Below are 19,017 nucleotides of genomic sequence, written 5' to 3' on the forward strand. Positions count from 1 at the left end.
TGGTTTTACTGGTTTTATCTGAGCTGTGGCCCTGCAAGGTCAAACGATGAGTCCCACGCCAACCCCAGGCTGCTACGCATCCCGATCTCCCTCTGACCTTTCTGCTGGTCTCTTTCCTCTCTCCTCTCCATAAAGGCTGTACAGGGCAAGCACACAAGCGATTCATGTTTCATTTATGCACCATTCTGCTTTTAAAAGTTCTGTCCTTATCCCCATTTTCACATTTTATTCCAGCTAAACCACCAGGGAGCCCTGTTCCTTTGCTGAGAACAATGTTGGTGGAGCATGGACGTAATTTTCACTTAGAAGTGGGGGGGACACAGGGTGGGGGGTGGGGGGGTGTCTTTACAGTATGCTCTAATGGGAAACAGACTTCAACACTAACGGTTGTTTTCCGCTTGGTCCTAGAGCTCAACCCGTGTCAAGTTAATATAGCGTAATATTGTTTTTAGATGGTAAAAGGTGCAGGGGTCAAAACTTGACTTTGGAAAAAGTAGGGGGGGGGGGATGTGTCCCCCCTGTCCCCCCCCCCCCCCCCCCCCCCCAAAAAAAAATACGTCCATGTGGTGGAGGACACCCGACAGCTCTGAGGAGCCACTGAGGTGGAGAAGCCCGGATATCTCCTGTTCTTCAACCTGCTGTAGAAGGTCTGCTTTGGCCAGCCAGCGCTCGGTGTCGACCTGTAACCCCGGAGCCTTAAAGTGGGGATTTGGTTCTGTTTTCTGTTAACAACGCTCTGATCAACCTCAGTTTGGAGAAACAGAGAATAGGTCTGATCAGATGAATGAAATAACAGCAGGTCCAGCAGAAAAAGGCCCATTCAGGCTACCTTCATGTGCGTGAACAGATAAGTCCGTTTTAAATGTCAGCTTCTCATCAGATGCATGTCTCATCTCCTCTCGGGTGCTTCAGGGGTTCTCTGCCTTTCCGTGACATCAGCGAACGCATTCACACAGCCTCTCTTCAGACGGTCTGCCATTTCTGTCTCCGTGTTTCCGTTTGCTGGTCACCTGTGAGGAACACCGGTCCTCCTGCTGGGGCGCTCTGCCTCTGTGCAGTGGGCCCACCCCCTCTGTAATAAGGGGAGTCATAGATCATGTGGTGTCACAGCTACACCCCGTCTCATCGTGGACATGCCACAGATTTCCCAGCGTTCCTCAGTAATGCGCTTCTTTTTGACGTGAAGTTTGTTGTCCTGATCCTGGTGCTGCTCGCCGCTGTCGACCCGTGTGTTGAGGTGTCGGTGCTGCTCTGATCACGTCAGACGAGCATCGTCTGTCGTTTGGCGTCACATCTGGCTAAACTCAAGCTAATCTTGGCCGCGTCGACTGCGTTCGGAGCCGCTCACGTGCTCCGCTGCTCGCAGGAGGCCGACTGCAGCTCAACGCTCACCTTTTAAATACTTTCCACCCCCCAGGGAGTCCTTCCGTAAGACACGTCTGTGATACTTGTGCACCTTTGAGACTCATGGCCTCGGCCGTGAGTCGGTCCAGACGCGTGTGCAAATGTTCATGCGGTATTTTTCCTACCTGAGTGCATGCAGGTCTGCTGCTCCGCTCTGAGCTGCATGTTTACATGTAAACATCACATGGGCCTGCAGGGAGAACACGGGGGACATCTTCTGATTCTGGTGCTCGTAGAACATGTCATGAAGGACGTGTTTCCAATAAACAAAGGTTCACGTGTGATGATATTCTGGAATTTCAAGTTGACACCCTCTTAGCCACCACATCCTGTTAGAGACGCAGGAATTATTCACGACTTTTACACTTTCTGATGTGAAACGGTGCAACTCCCCACCTAGAGAAGGTTAAGCTGCAGACAGTCGCAGGTTGTCAGTCGCTTTTCTGTCTCACGCCTTCTGCTCTGTTGATTTTTTTCTTTCTGCAGCTCGTTTGCCATGTCTAAGACAGCGGCTAAGAAGCTGCACTGGTGCTCCAAGGTGCAAGACAGCTTCGTCCCTTTGCTCGGCGCGTCAGGAGAGCTGGGCATCTCTGTTGGAGGAGGAGCAGATTATGGAGAGTTTCCCTTCGTCACGTCGGCTCCAGGCGGCGGCCTCACGGTGGGGGACATCGTCCTCGAGATCGGCGGAACACCGGTGCTCGGCATGACGTTAGGAGACGTCCGCGGGGTCCTCAGCTCTTGTCCACATCCCATCCGCATCAAGACGGTGACATCAGGTAGGACTGAACCTGCTGACCGTGAGCTCTGCCTCCACTAGCGGCATCAAACTCAGCATTCAGAGTCAGGCTTTGTTGTTTTGTTGTTTGTTATAACGCAAGGCTGTCACGTTGACCTGTAAGGATTTACTTAGGAAAAGTTCCACGGAGTAAAATAAATCATCTGTTGAGATTTGCACTTTAGATTTATTCTATTTTATTATTTTAGGACTTCAGAAACGTCAAAAATTCATAAAATCAGGTAATGCAACAGCTTTGAGTTTTCCCCACATATCAGATAGGACATTTTAAAATGATTGACTTATTATTAACTATTAAAATCTAATCTCATTAATGAAGATAAGTACTGATTATTAGAGCAGACCCGTGTTTCTACACATAACCGGTCTCATGCGGCTGATCCCATCAGCTGCGGCGTTCTGGTACTGGTTAATGTTTGCCAGTCCAAGTGTGTCAGGTCGCCCGTGTGGTTAGGGGTTCAAATTCCTGATGACACATGACGGGACAGCGGCATTATGGTTTCCTGTCAGCCACAGGAGGCCTTGGCGTGGCGAGCGGGGGGAGTGCCACCTGGTTGCAGCTCCCACTGGCCTTGCTTTTTATAGATTGATGGCTGAACTGGCCACACGGATGCAAATGTGGACCTTTGCTCCTCGGCCGCTGGTGGATCTGTGATCAACTCCGAGTCTTCTGCCTCCCTGGGCAGCTTGGCAGCATGTTGCGTGGACAGTGATGGATGGGTTGTTGCTGTAGCACACCTCCTCCTCCCATTTCTTCTAAAACTACCACCGTTATTCCTTGGACTCCAGCTTTTAATGCAGGACACCGAGCATAAAGAGCAGCAACGCCACAGAAATACAAACGCGCACGCGGCTTTATGACCGCCGAGGCCCAGATGCTCTTCTTTACGTTGCTCTCATCCTTCTTATGCTTACAGAATTTTTAAAGCTGTTACGTAATCTGAGCCCGGCCACGCTCATTCAGCTGAAGAGCTCGTTCTCGCTCTGGCTGCGTAGAAAACAGCAGCTGTCCCAGAGCACAATCAGCAAAAGCCCATCGTTGTTCTCTAAAAGGCAACAGGAGAGCTTCACAGACTCGTGGCAGACTGCAGCCGTGTGCACACGGCCGTGCTTTTACAACACGAAGAGGCAGAGAGCAGGGGTGGACGGCCGAAGCGTAACGGACAGCCGGGGTGTAGACAGCGGCCTGCAGGGGAAGCTCTGACAGAGGAAGACGAGTTCAGCCCATCAATAACAGCAAGAGGCCTGTCGTCAGAAGCCGTGAAGCACTTGAGACGATGTCAGGAGATCGCAGAGAGGAACCGCAGCTCTGACCGCCTCCAAATGAAGCTACAGGTCCACCAGAGGGAGCGTGGGTTCGTGTGAAGTGGTCTAAAGACGTCAGTGGATTTGGATCAGGGCTGTCAGGAGCAAACATCATGACTTCAGACACGTTTACATGCACATGCTCCACTTCTCGCTTTGAGGGGTTTTTATTTACTCCCTGTGCTTCTGCTCCCTCCTCTCCTCTCCTTGTTCTGTCTGCCCTCCCCTCAGGCTCCGCGTTGTGCAAGGATCTCAGGTTATATCTGAGCAAATGCTTCACGCCCGGCTCGGTGGACAGCCAGCTCCAGCAGGTCATCAGAGAGAACCTCTACCTCCGAGCGGTCCCCTGTAAGTCTCTTTAACAATGATTCACATCTCTGCCTGCCGCCTCGTGCCCTTTACCTCTCCTCTGGTGTCATTCGCCTGATGTTTTCATAACAAAGCCGAGCCTCTCTCTTCTCTTGGTTCCTCGTTAACTCTGTGACAACAAAGCTTCTGTTGCTGCCGTGTGAATATCCTGGTGTTAATTAGCCTTTAAGTGTACAGAGCTGTTTCCTCTCCTCCTCCTGTCACTGTGAGCGTGCACTGGCGTGCGTTCACCAGGCTCACATCTCATCTGGGACATAGGGAATGAGAAATGTTGTGTTTAGCGTGGACATCAGGTCTGTGTTGCCACAACGCTTAGTTTATTTTGCGTGGCGGTGTGCTACCTAGAATCCACAGCTCGGTGCAGGCTGTGTGACCGGACGTGTAACGGGTTCACCGGCAGTTTCATCCTGAATAAAAGCCAGCTCAGTGGCAGCCAAAGGCAGCTAGTAGTTGTACATCCGTTGCTGACTTTAATCCCCCGCCATCGTGACGTCACTGGAAATAGACAAATCGCACAAGCGTATTGAAGCAAAGCGTTTCTGTTGCTATTTTCTGATTTGCTTCTTGTTAATTCTTTAATTATCCTGTTAAAGAGGTGGAAGGCACCCCCATCCCTGTCGTGTGTGTGTGTGTGTGTGTGTGTGTGTGTGTGTGTGTGTGTGTGTGTGTGTGTGTGTGTGTGCGCGGGGGAGTCTTAACCTTGTCAGGGGAGTGTAGAGTTGCCGCTAATCTCCCCAGGAAGTAGGTCAAATGCCACAGTCTGTCCCTCCGACACACAACAGTCGGAGACGAAACAAAGGACGGTTCACGAGACGCTGTCGGACGGCTGAGGTGTCCCTCAGGGCGTCACTGAAGTGTAATCACAGTTTTGCATTTGCGGGCCTACCCGAGCAGCTCAGATGAACTCTAGAGCTCTCAGGTTTGTGTGTAGGGGTAAAGTTATCCTGAGAAGGTGTGAGCGCCGCTCTGAGGAAGCAGCAGGTATCTAATTCATGATGAAATGTCTCTCACGTTGTCCGCTGCGTCCCCTCTGCTCTGGTGTCGTCCTCCCATGTCTGGCTGCTTTAATTTGGTGAGAGTGACAACCCGGCAGGCTCAGGCCCTGGGTGAGTAATCCCCTGATCTTCTGAAGATGACACAGTAGCATGCTGTTGTTGACACCGGCACACGCGTGCGGCCCGAGCACAGCTAGGAAGCGTCTCCGTGAGAACCTTTCCTCCGTGTGTTGTGTCGCTGGTTTCCTGGACGATGCAGCTGTGTGAAACAGGATTGTGAAGATGAGGAGTTCTTCATCAGCGGCTCATTGAGGCCCCCTTCAGGACCACAAGTAGGTTCTTCCTGCTCTCTCTTTGTCCGTGGTTGTTGTTAATTATTCAAACTTCCCTTTTTAATTAGCCTGACTTTTGGATTTTTGTGGTAAGGAAGGAAAGAGCTCATGACATTTTCATATTTGATTCTCTTTCCTGTGAAAAAAACAATGCGGCTTGTGTCTCTGTGCTGTTTGGAGTATTTTAGTCCTCCGTTTCTTTTGATGAGGCAATTTTCTCTGATGCTCAAGTTGGCAGTGATGCAAGAAATATCATTACAGAGGCTCGGTTAGGAGGGCAGTGCATCAGAATGGAAATGAAGGAGAGAATTAAGTAAATGCAGGCTACAGCCACATGAATCTGGAGGGGAGAATGAAATTAGGAGCCAATGTCTGACAGAGATAAGGTGGTGGGGGTGCAGCAGTGCTTCTGATGTTGGTCCCGTTTTCAGAGATCATACATTACTTTTCCTTGTCTCGTCCCTTTATTCCTCTGGGCGGGTTTGCAGCTCTCACTTTACCCTCCTCAACTTTCCCATCCATTGTCTCACGAAGCGTTTGTACTTGTGCCCTTGGATGACTCAGAGCCAAAGTCGCCAAAGTCTCCGACTCGAGGCCGGTCGCATCCTCGCTTCCCCCATAAAAGACTTTTCTAATTGCATTCAGAGCAAGTCAGAGATAAGAAAACGTCATCATGCAGCATGTCAGGCGGACTGTGGCCTTTTCAGCGGTGCGACCCACTGTCGGCTGGTTGTGTGCGGCGATCACGTCAGACAGACGACGCTGGGTGTTGCTGCAGACTTCTGGGTAATTACCTCTTCAGTCCCTCTCTCACCCATGTTCCCGGGCATCAGTGTGCAGCGCCGACAGCGACAGGCGGGGAAGAAGAAGATGTCAATAATCCATTCTGTCTCCCCGCTGACATGCCACATATATAAATATATAAACATCTCCAAGGAGGGTGTGTAGATAACGAATCCCTGCCTGACTGTATCAGCTGGAGAGATGCTGCATGCCTCGAGAGGAGGAGGAGGAGAATTACACACAAGTCAGACATCATGACGACATTTGTTATCTCATCTATAATTAGATGCAGAGGACTGTAATTTTTCCCAGAGTGAACTGATATGAGGTGCACATGCATGTTGGAGATGATGTGCTTAAAATAAACGGAAGAATGGAGCAAACCGGTAAAAACAACCTTTTATGCGACTGGAAACCAATAAATGTTAGTGTCACCCTACCCCACCGCTAATCTTATCTCAGAGGTAATTAGTATCATCTTAATGATGGAGTCATGGCCGCTTTAGGCCTAGTCCTGAAAATGAAACAGATAAATGCAAAAAGGCATAAAATTAGAATTAAAATAATAAATCTAATATATATATATATATATATATATATATATATATATATATATATATATATATATATATATATATATATATATATATAGTCACGATGTGGTGTTGATGGACCCAAAATGCAGTACCCAGGATGACACGGAGGCAGGGATGAAGATTTTAAGTAATAGGTCTTTATTTTGTAGGTGAGCCAAAAACCAAGGTAATCCAAACTGGGAGTCAAAATCCAAAAAATTCCAAAAGGTCAAAAAGCTGATTCTTATCTGGGGATCAAGAACTCTGGTTAAACACGGAGGGACTAAACTGACAGAATCAACAAACATTAATGGACCGACACAAGACAAAGACAAGACAGGGCTTAAATAGGCTGGGAGGGGCAATCAGGAAAACAGGCAGCAGGTGTGCGGAGTGAGCTGCTGGAGGGAAGGCAGGTGACGATAATAATCTAAATGGGGAAACAGAACAGAGAATGGCAGATAACCCTAAAATACAATATTTAAACCTAAAGACTGAGGGAAAGGCTCACACAAACTATCTGGAGGTGGACATAATACACACACACACACACACACACACACACACACACACACACACACACACACACACACACACACACACACACACACACACACACACACACACACACACACACACACACAGAGAGAGCTGGGGACAAGGCTGGAGCTACAGACTGGAGGAGGCTGAGGATGACTGAAACACCGGTCCTGAAGGGTTAATATGAGGACCTACAACCAGAAGACACAATATAGAGACACAGACCATGACAAATATAATGTAATGTAATAATATAATATCATATAATGCAATTCAATTCTATGTAATGTAATATGTTATTTATGTAATATTATATAATGTAATATAGTGTATTTCATTCCATCAGGACCACCATGTCCTTGTACTGGGATTTCAGCTGCTGGGAAGACAGTGCTTGATGGCACCATTTAGACCATTAAAGCCTTTGACCCAACAAACAGAATGAAATCTCCCGTATGTGGTCTTGACTCTCTGAACCCTGAAATGTCCCTTAGATTATACATCCCGTCCTTGCTGCTGAACAACATTTCTGCATCGGATGGTGATGTGTCATTTCTTCTGGCGTACGTCATCTTTGCTGTAGATTATAAAAACCCAGCTGTCTTTAGGGCATGTTTGTTTAAGTCCATGTAATCTGTGAAGAGTAAAAAGTAGTTGTAAAACACAAAATCATCAGAATGTGATGCGAGTCTCCCAGACTTTAGCTCAGGAGACATTTATGGGGTCATCTTTAGAAGCAAGGCTTCCAAAGCGAACGAGTTGTAGATTAACATCTAATACTTACTTTCTAGGAGTCTCTTGAGGTATTTAGCTACCAGGGACACATACTGTGCTTATTCTTTTGGCTGCTGCTGATGTGCATGTTCTGATCGTTCTGCAGTAAAAAGCTGTGATCCAAAGGTGCAAACACGCTGGGCGGCTTAGCAATAGCATGTGGAGATATTGGTGAGCTACACGGCACAAATACAGAGCGTACTACTGGCACAGCAGCAGTGGGCAGACAGCCAGAGCCCAGTGTGAAGTAAACAGTGCAGAGGGGAAAGGACCGGCTGATGGACGGCCTGTCAAGCGCTGCTGTCCACTCCTGTGTTGTTGAGCAGGGTGAGCTCGCTGCAGAACCCTGGTTTTGGTGGATTTGTGCGTGTGTGTGTGTGTGTGTGTGTGTGTGTGTCATGGTTTTGGGGACGAGTTTAACCCAAGACATGCAGAAACACCACTCGCGCACCAAACGGGTAAAAATAAAGTGTCTTTATTAAAATCGGGAACTGAGGACGCACTGGATAAGGCCCAGTGGATTTCAACGGAACCGCAGCGTCTGAGGAGAGGGGCAGGTGAGCATAGGCAGGTAAGTCAGAACTAGTTAGGTGCAGAGTTAAGACTTACGGGGAGCTGAGGAGTAGGGGAGGGTAGGTGGAGTGCCGGGGTGAATCCAGGAAGGGGGTGTCCAGGAGAGGGAGCACGAGGAGAGCAGGAGAGCGGGCCGGCAGGGAGGAGAGGAGAACGGTGAGATTTATGAAGCACAGGTGAGTAATCCAGCGGAGGAGAGTAATCCAGCGGGACTGTGGAAAGGTAACTGGGGAGCCACAGGAGAACCAGAGGAGCTTCAGAAGTCCAAGGAGTATCCTGAGGAGTCAGGGTAAGGTCCACAACGATCCAAATAATCCTAGGAACAGGTAAGCAGGGTTAATCCACAGAGACACAAAAAATTCAAAGTCATTAGAGTTTAACCAGGAGACACAAAGGGCTGGAACTACCAAGTTGTAGTTAATCATCCGGCATCGAGATGTGTTCTCCTCCTCCTCTTATGGCTGGACCCGCTGATTGTCAACGAGCTGCAGCTGGAGCCTCCCTCTCCTGAAACACAGCAGCTCAACGATGGAAACCATGAGAGGAGCAGTCACCCCAGTACATGACTGTGTGTGTGTGTGTGTGTGTGTGTGTGTGTGTGTGTGTGTGTGTGTGTGTGTGTGTGTGTGTGTGTGTGTGTGTGTGTGTGTGTGTGTGTGTGTGTGTGTGTGTGTGTATAGACAGAGGAAGTCGCGCACAGATACCCTGTAAAACCTGTGATTAATGCACTGCTGTCCTGGGAGCAGCTCTCACAGCTACAATGACACATGCAGGGTCTGCAGTGAGCGTGCACACACACACACACACACACACACACACACACACACACACACACACACACACACACACACACACACACACACACACACACACACGGTCCTCCAGGGGAAGGACAGAGGTTTGTCTTTACTTCGGTGTGATTTTGTCTGACTTCAAGGTCAGCTTCCTGTTCTGATTTGTAAATTAGAATTCCTCCAGCTGTTTAGTGGGAACCGTTTCCCACCGCGTTCCTCTTCTGGTGTTTAGTTGTGTGGAGATCTGAAGCCTCAGAAACCTCGCTGCTCTTCTGCAGGCCGGCGTCACCATGAATCAGTTCCAATGATGGATTCTTCCACCTTGCTAACAGAGATCAAACAACCTGAAGACTTTCCCAGCACCTCATTAATATTCATTTATTTATCTTTTCATAATAAAAGCCTTTGGTTAATGTCCATGGTTTGATGTTGGATGCACTGGTGATGAAATTAATGTTGCTTCTATTTAATTGTGTTTGAGTCTGTTCTTGTTTTTCATTTTAATAACATTTCCAAACCCTGCACACGGTGAGTAACCGGCTCCTTTTGCATTATTTTTGCGTCGTCTGTCAAACAGAGACTATTTATAGCTCGCTGAGTTTGTTTAAACCCTGAGTCCAGAGATTGATGAGGCCTGATGGGAGGGAAAAGGCTTTGATTAACTGATATATCATCCATGTCAGAGCAGGCGTTACTTGCAGCCTCATCACTCTGATGCATGACGTCATGTTGTCTCGCTCAGGCACGACCCGGCAGCCCAGAGAGGGGGAAGTCTCAGGCGTAGACTACAACTTTGTCTCCATTGAGGAGTTCTTTTCCTTGGAGGAGTCGGGAGCGCTGCTCGAGAGCGGAAAGTTCAAAGGTGAGATTGACCTTTTAACGCCATCAGATTCTTTTTCCTACAAGTTGGACTTTATGTAGGGAGCCAGAGTCACTTCCGGACCACGGGTCCCAGGAAGAACGGGGAAAAAAATGAACGCAAGTCAACGGGGCTAAAACGCTCTTTTTTAATTCCGCTTGTTTTGTACCATGGATTTCACGTATGATGTCCGTGAATTTTAAAGAAGCAGTTTGATACCAAGAACGCGCTTATTTTTGGACAGGGGGTAACGATGTTTTAGGTTTTGTGTGAAAATAAGTCCAGGACTACAAATACGCTTCAAGAAAGTGACGTCATCGAACCAGACACGGAGAAAACTGAGGGAAAAGGGCTGTAAGTTCAGCAAACTTCCCACAGGAGGAAAGAACCACCATAACTCTGGTCATGTGGTAAGTAGCAGCGACGCTAGGGGAGAGGGGATTATGTGGTGACGTCACATATGCGACGTGCCGATTTCTGGTGTGTAGTCTTGCTAATTACGAACTTTTACAAGCTAATAAACCTCAAAGTACGTGACTGGTGCGGTCGAAACACCCATCATTACTTTTCATTCAAATTGCAGCACAACATGTACGATCCAGGGCGTAAGGCGAAGCGGATTAGAAAATAGTGTTTTTAGCTCCGTTGACTTGCTTTCATTTTTTCGTTCTTCCGGGCAACAGTGAGCCGACCAGAGAGGGAGACTTTACGCCGGGGACACACCGGCCGCAGAAGCGCCGCGAAAATGGGACCGCCTTCATTCGGCGCCCTTGTTAAGCTATAGACCACATGGGCCGCCTCGCGCCGCGAATCGCCTCGCGCCGGCGCTCCAGCCCGCGCCGTGCAGTGATCATTTCGGCGTCGGCTCTATTTTTTTCGCGAGCCGCGGGTGAATCGCGTCAATTCTGGCAGGAAGTCAAACCTAGACATAAGAGGAAGGCCGGTAAATTTAACAAAATAAAGCATTTCAAAATAAAATTCCGCAATAGTCAAATGTGTTCGTAATCACACTGCAGAAAAACCACACAAACACACACACACACATCGAACTTGTGTGCGTGTGTGACCACGTGAAGGGGGGAGTGGTTTTGGGTGTCTTTTCACCAGAGCAAACAGGACAGAGGCAGAAAGTCTGAGGCAAGCAGTTAGGATGGATGACTTTAATTTAATTATGGAAGTTGAGAAACACGAGGAGTTGTACGACCCCCGAAAAACATGATTATTTACGTACCCATGTCGGAAGAAACTGCTAGGATACAGCTGCAGAACTGGAGCGGGTTCCAAGAGATTCAACTGGCAGAAACAACTCATACCATAGGTTCACACACACACACACACACACACACACACACACACACACACACACGTACAAACACTCAAACGTAGAGGAAAGAGCTGAGAAAAGGCAAAGAGAAATGGAGGACACCAAGTGTTTAAAAGAAAAACTACAGCTGAGCCGAGGCGCGCCTCCACTGGGGCCTGAACTGAGGAGCGGCGAGCAGAGGCCGAATTTCGTGAGATATTCACTTCTCGGCGCTTCGCGGCGCTTCCGCAGCTGGTGTGTCCCCGGCGTTAGGCTCCCTGTTGACGTATTGCTGGTATTTTTGGTCTAAACTCAAACTGCAGCAGTAGAAGGGACCACAGAACCTCACGTGGCCCCCGGGGCCAACAGTCGTGTGGTCGGTCCTTTGAGCTGATCCTTGCAACTTGTTTAAAAGCAACCTGAAACATCTAAATGTGACTCTTAACTAGGAGTTGTATCAACTAGTCGACTTCACTGCTCCGTAGTGACTTTTAATGCCTGTCATCGACTAGTCGCTGTCACGTGATAATTACAGACAAGATGCAGTCCTCGGAAAAGACAGCAGGTGAGGAGCCCCTGCATGTCGGGAGTTGACGCGCTGTGCCAGAGTGTCGGTATCTGATGCCCGCGGTAAAACGGACATTTAACCGAATTGTGACCTTTACCCTCTTGCAATTTAACCTTCCCCTCACCCCCATCCTAACCTTAACCAGCTTGCGCATGCAAAGCTCTGATCGTTGACGCGCTCCAGACATCTGCGTCCTGAGCACGGCCACAGAAACATTATCAAATCAGGTGTCGCCACCTCAAAAACTAATTTAACACGCGATCGTTCATGTCGGCTCATTTCCTTTCATGTTTTCTGTCTTTTATTCTTTTATTTGTGCCTGATGCGTTTCGCTGCTGTGGATCGGGGCGTATCACCTTGTCCTCACTGATGCGGCCGGTGCGCACTCCGCTGTTTTTGCGGTCGGTAGATCTTTTAGAACTGCAGTTCAAAGGTAACTCATGAGGTGAATATATATGAACGCAGGTAGCAGTTTCTCTTTAGGATTGAGAGGAGATGCAGGAAGATAATAAACAGGCAGGACAGAAAAATAGTCAAATAAAAACAAGTTAGTTTTTGTACCTGCTGGTTGCAACAAACAGACACCATTGAAGGAAATCAGAAGTGAGGAACAGAAAATGAAATAATTATTTTAATGTTTAGAGCAGCAGGAACTCTGAGAGGCTGCAGGCGCATCAGTGAGTTTGTAGCCGCTGTGTGTGTGTGTGTGTGTGGGGGGGGGGGGGGGGGCTGAAGCAGAAACTACCGTTGTTAAAAGAGATGTTTAACTTTGAAAATGTGGGCGCAGTTTAAATTGTCCACCCCCCCCCCCCCTCCCGCCCGCGTCAGAATAAAATGCTTGGTCATCGTCAGTTTTAGCCGCTTCAGGTGTGTGACATCATCAACGACTAGTCGAAGTCGACTCGATTTTCATTACTTGACGGTCGACTTTAAAAAAAATTAAGTCATGCAGCCCCTATTCTTAACCGATGTGTTTGCGCCATTCACCGCATCGCCCTGGGCCATGCAGCACTGCTTGTTCATCAGCACGTTTCCTCTGATGCACTCACTGACTGACGGGGGGCGGGGGGGCTTCACCTCGCTGGGGGCAGCTTGGCTGGAGAAACATGAACCTGTGGGATGAACCATGTTGTTGGAACAACACTTTGGTCTCCTTGTGGACGGGGTTAGTCCATATTTCTAAGTGTTCCCTGATATATAATTGGAATTTTGCGCAGACCTCTGCTGTAGAGATCAGTCTCTGATCCCTGCTGCTGCTGTTCATATAAGTAGTACCAGTGAGGGGGCGGATTTATCTGGGTCATACGTACCATAAGTCGTGTTTCTGCTTCAGCTGAAGTTCGTTATCCATCAGACCAGTCAGTTTGCTCTGATGGTTTCTCTTCTCCCAGCGTAGTTTCCAGTTTGTTTCCCGTGGTTTTAACGCTGTCTCTAAAGCACGTTGTGACTTCCGTCTGTGAAAAGTACTAAATAAACAAACTTCTTCTCACCCGCACCACACCCTCATAACAGCGCCCCACCATCGTCCTGGTCTGAATGTAAGAAAGTCCTCCCATTCTTTAGACGCGTCACGCTGTAAAGCTGCAAGCTGCAAGCTGAAGCCTACGGCAGCCTGTAAGGGTCAGAGTGCTGCCTCTGATTTAAAAGCTGCCTTACATTAGCATCCATTATTCATGAGTTTAATGGGAGCGATAAATGTCGTCCTGTCACCTGCCTCGGGTCTGACACCGACAGACTCTTAGCTCCCATGTCAGCAGGGTTAGCGGCATCAAGCCCATGCAGAAGCAGCAGTAAAGGGTGACCGCTGGTGACCTTGCTGCAGAGTTCACTCATCTACTATTTTCCCTTCAACCCATCTGACTCAGAGGGAGGGCGGCGGTGATTTCCTTTCGTTTCTAGAAGCTGGAGCAGACGGCTGGAACAAAAACAGTATTTGATCTCAGGGGATAGATAAGGTATACAGAAATAGGCAGCGTGCTTGGTGCGTGCACTCAATCACATGAACCTGCTCTGCTTTAGGAGATAACCTCGTGTGTGTGTGTGTGTGTGTGTGTGTGTGTGTGTGTGTGTGTGTGTGTGTGCCACAGCTGACCTACAGGTAGGATTTTGATTTACAGCAATAATCTTCATTTGTGTCAGTCTTAACATTCCTGTCCCAAATCCAGAGCTTCCCACTCCATGCTGTCGGTGCTCCCCCCCCCCCCCCCCCCCCAGCATGATTTATTGTCCTGTTCTCCGCTGCTCCAGGAAATTACTACGGCACACCTCGGCCCGTTCACATCAGCGCAGAGAGCCCCCCAATCACCTACCAGGAGCATCGAAACCTGCTCAGAAACTTCCGCACGCGCAGCAAATCGCTCAGCAACCTGGAAAAGACTCCAGAGGAAAGCGTCAACGGCGAGGATGACTCTGGTCTGCAAGGCAAGTGCTGCTAAGCTAGGCATCAGCTGGTGCGATCAAAGCTAAGAATGCAAACAAGTGTCGATCAGCTGATGACGACACAAATGACACCGCAACGTTTTGTTGTTTACACGATGAAAATCTACAGAGAACAGAAGGGATGCTTGCTAAGCCGAGGGCAGTATCCAGTGCCTCTATCTACGGTGTCAGTCTCTGATGCCCAAGTTAATCAATCATTAGTACAATTAGTGTGCTGCATGGTCTCGGTAGACGCGGGGCCTGGTCGGTTGCTGGATCTCCTCCAGAGGAAGGTCATTTTGTCTTTGGTGGCTCTGAAGCAGGAAGGTGTAAGCATGGAGGGAGAAAGGAAGGAGGCAGTTTTCCGTATGATCTTATAAATCCTCTTTACTAAGTCTTTAAAATGCTTAATATTCAGCAACCAGAAGATCCAGATCCTGACTCACTGCAGCGACGACGGGACACAAAGCAGCAAAGTTTAGTTTTTATAATCAAAATACACGCTGGGGAAAATGATTACGGGGTCATTAAAAGGACCTTTGGTGTGGTGGGATGAGTTCATCCGTAAACCCGCAGCCTCAGAAATAATCAACAGAACTGTGCAAGAGATCACGCCAGAATCGTTACGTCGCACGTTTTCACCGAGTCGTTCCAAGTGATTTAAATTCCACTACACACACTTTAAATATGCATTTTAAATGTTTGCAGTTCATGTAGAAAGTTCATCTTCTTCTGCAGCTTCTTTCTAAAGGCAGCAGCACGAGATCAAACCACGTTATTGTTATTTTTAAAACTGTGTATTGTTAGTTTTCCATTTTCATCACTTTTAAAGGTAATTCCTGTCCACACCACCAACATAAATATTTAGTTACTAACATGCTTCCTCTGGCGGCTGGCAGCTGTACATGTTTTAAGCTCCGCCCCTTCGGTCCTGACTAAAAAGTCTGAAAGCACTCTGATCTTTTTTTCCAGGCAGTGACTCCGGATGACTTTAGCTCGGTGCTGAATGTTCAGTTATTATTTAATGTGACGTTTAAAAAAAAACGCCATGACTGTGTCCAGGGTGGTAGGCGGGGCTTCCGCTCCCACCCAAAGACGCCAGGCATCAGTTTCCTGTTAGACCGTTCAGACACTGACGTTATGCGTTGGGACGTCTTCGTAAAGCTGGCGTTTGGGTTTGTCCCCTCACAAACACACAGGGGCGTGTCCAGATCTTTTACAATGGGGTGGCCCAGGTGAGGCACTACTTTGTGCATAGGTGGCACCAATAGTTATGCTTTTTTGTTTTACCTCAAGCCTGTTGTGGACAATGAAGAGCCCATTTAAAGGGAATTCAGTGTGGTGACACCTGGGGTGGCCAATCAGATTCCAAGGGTGGCATGTGCTACCCCAGTCCTCCCCCTTGACACGCCCCTGCAAACACAGGAGCTGCTCTTGATCGAAGTTTCAAGTGAAATTCCGGTTCTTGGTTATATTTTCAGCAAAGATTTTTTGACAAACGGTTAAACCAACCGTCCGACATGCTGTTTGTGTTTTTTTAATCTACAAATCAGCTGTTGACATTCAAAAACATGACGATCACACCCTCCACCCCCATGCTGCTGCTGCTGCAGCCCTGCTGACAAAACAAACATTGGCTCTAGATCAAGACCTTTTCAGACGTCGCCACATCTTGTCGGTTTTGTTTTCTGATCAGCTAAATGAAAGACTTTCTGACGAGGTTTTCCTCTAAATGAAGTTGTTCAGCCTGAGTGTCCAGAGATGAACCTCTGGACTAGAAGAACGGAGCGGGAGGAGACGAGACCGTGTGTTTAGGTGGAGTTTGGAGAGCAGCGACAGCGGGTGGTGCTTCAGCAGGTTGGGAGGCGTGGAGCCAGAGCGCTGCAGAAGACCAGAGAGGGACCAGAGTGGGAGGAGGGAAATGCTGGCGGACTTTCAGATGTTTGGAAATGTTCTCCCAACGGTCAGGCTGAGGGCTGGGGAGAGCCGTCCAACATGGTGACCGACGCTGAGTCAAGTGTAACTTGGTGGGCGGCTGGGACGTGTCCTTTACAGCAGGAGCCTGTGTCTGAGGTTCAGATCCATGCTCACAGCTGGAGGACAGACACAAGGACAGTACCGGGACACGTGTCCGATGCATCATGGCTAGACGGACGCTCACAGTGGGAGGACAGGGATACGGACCTCATGATGCATCTGACGCGCCCCACTCCCTGCTTGTGGTGTCACTGTTTGTGTTTCAGTCATCTCCACCATCTTTACAGGAGGCTCTGGAGGTGTGAGACGCGGTAATCCTGCTGTCCACCGCTCTCCCGGTCGGCCCAGGGCGTCCAGCAGCGGAGGGGTCGGTCACGTCGCAGAGAATGGGATCATCGGTAGCAGGAGAGGCGCCAGAATCAGAGGTGTGATGCCTGACCACTGGGAGCAGGCCTTCAGTGACCCGGGAGAATCACTTTACATCGAGTGAGTTCCTTCTGACTGGTCGCAATCGTAACACAGGGGTTTGTTCTGGCTTAGATCATTCTGTCTGCCTGTCAGTTTAGCTTAGCTTAAAGACAGCTAGCCTTCTCCTGTGGGTGAATGAGCACTAATCAGACGTCCACAAGGCTCGTCCTGTCTTCTACTGTAAGTGTTGTTTCAAAAACAGAAATCAAATGAACTTTTTACATTTAAAGCTGGGAAAACGCTTTTGTTATTTATGTTTGATCAATCACTTAGTCCAGTCTGACGTGTATAGGAAGAAATGGTGTGTGTGTGTGTGTGTCTGCTCGTTTATCGACATTAGTTTTCATTCTGCTGATTCAGCAATACTGTCTCACTCTGTGTAAACACACACACACACACACACCTAGCGGTGTCTGTCTTGGCTTCGTCGGGGCTGAACTCCACACGGTAAACCAGCTACGGCTGACTGTCCTTCAGCTTCTGTGTTACGAACGTTCCTCGGTTCCTCGGTTCCTCTCCCGTGACGTTTAGCTCCACGTCTGTGTCTGTAGAGGTCTGGTAGCCGTGTCGTTCATCTTGACTTGAGTTGATGTCATAAGTTCATTAGTTGTTGACGTACAACAGAGGAGTGCCGTCTGAGAATTCATCCGAGCTGTCAGACGGTTGATGGGATCTTTATCAAACAGACTCCCTCTCCTGTGGTCAACCCCCCCAGGAAATGTGAGGGTTCAGGTCGTTTTCTCTCGCTTTAAGCTTTCGGTGTTTGTATTCGTAAATGTGATTTAAGCTTTCTGAATGTTGCGTTGAAATTGATCCAGAGTTTCATGAAGATGGGAAATTCATTTCTCTTCAGTGTATTTCTAAAGCTGCAGTTCATAATGGCCTGTATTTGATAAAGCACCCGTTAGAGTCCTGGAACCCCCCAAGGCGCTTTACAACACAGTCATTCACCCATTCACACACACATTCACACACTGATGGTGATGAGCTACAATGTAGCCACAGCTGCCCTGGGGCGCACTGACAGAGGCGAGGCTGCCGAGCACTGGCGCCACCGGTCCCTCCGACCACCACCAGCAGGCAACGTGGGTTACGTGTCTTGCCCAAGGACACAACGACAGACTGAGCGGGGCTCGAACCTGCAACCTTCCGATTACAGGGCGAGCACCTAACTCCTGTGCCACCGTCGCCCCCTCTAAACTCCAACAACTCCAAATCAGATTAGCTGTAAATCAGCATGAAGTTCAATTAAAACTGAGTAAAACTAAGATTATTCTAAAGCGTAAATTGGTCAAATTGTCCTTATTCAGAGGACCCGACCACGAGTTTGGGTTGAAGAACCGGGCTCAGCATCGCTGACCTTTCCCCTCCACCCAGTAGTGTCTGAGAGGACAAAGGCTAAAGGACAGGGACGGACATTACTCCTGACACAGAGAGGTGGCAGCAACAACAGTACATATGGAGAGTAAAGGCAGCAGAGGGGTCTTATTTTATTTAACCTTTGACCTTCATGCACCTAAACCTAATGTTTAGCCCTGACATACTGCATTTTTTTATTATTCTTACTCCAAACATGACTTTAACGTGACCAGACCACAGTCTCCGGGCTCACCAGCTTCTGGTCACAATATAAAGCCTAATCGCACACACTGACTGGAGGCACAGCGCCTCTCCCTTCCTCTGGTACCCTGTGCATGCAGGCGGGTTGATAACCGCGGACCATCTGGCTGATCTGATGGAGCGTCAACTGAACCACAAAGGAAATGGGGCGGGCTCCGTATTAGGGCCATGCTTCCACTCAAAACTTCACAAAACCAAGTAAGTAGTTAGCCTCTAGATGGTGTTTGTGCAAGTCGGGCTCTGCCGTTGGCCAGTTTGGTAGTTGGGTTTTAGACGGAGGTGTTGTTGATAGCTGTTAGTCAGAAGGTGTTTGGTTTGATTTGGTATTACGGATGTGAAGCACTTTGTATTTAAATGAGGGATGTCCCGATCGAGCCTGAAACCACGTGATCGGGGCCGATTTCCGATCATGTGATCGGATCGGGACATCCCTCATTCAAACGAGGTCACAGAACAGAAAGAGGTGTTCTAAAAGTGAAAGAACAAAAACTGAACATGTTACTGAAACACAGAAGTCCAGCTTATAAAATAAAAGCTCATTTTTGCTGTTTTTGTGTCGGTTTT

General features: G+C 48.5%; 1 protein-coding gene across 5 annotated transcripts in view; it reads left to right on the forward strand.

The window, feature by feature from the left end:
* LOC107390499 (membrane-associated guanylate kinase, WW and PDZ domain-containing protein 3) overlaps nucleotides 1-19,017 on the forward strand; it is a 51,498-nt gene that overhangs the window by 15,569 nt on the left and 16,912 nt on the right. Inside the window, exons 3-8 of one of the 5 annotated variants that reach the window (XM_070544848.1) lie at nucleotides 1,891-2,180; nucleotides 3,737-3,853; nucleotides 9,983-10,102; nucleotides 11,938-11,967; nucleotides 14,218-14,391; nucleotides 16,653-16,851. In XM_070544848.1, the coding sequence (XP_070400949.1) occupies nucleotides 1,891-2,180; nucleotides 3,737-3,853; nucleotides 9,983-10,102; nucleotides 11,938-11,967; nucleotides 14,218-14,391; nucleotides 16,653-16,851 (930 nt within the window). The other 4 variants (XM_070544850.1, XM_015967245.3, XM_070544849.1 and 1 more) reach the window with 4 other exon arrangements.

This window comes from Nothobranchius furzeri, chromosome 15, assembly GCF_043380555.1.
Source record: "Nothobranchius furzeri strain GRZ-AD chromosome 15, NfurGRZ-RIMD1, whole genome shotgun sequence".
NCBI classification, from domain to species: domain Eukaryota; kingdom Metazoa; phylum Chordata; class Actinopteri; order Cyprinodontiformes; family Nothobranchiidae; genus Nothobranchius; species Nothobranchius furzeri.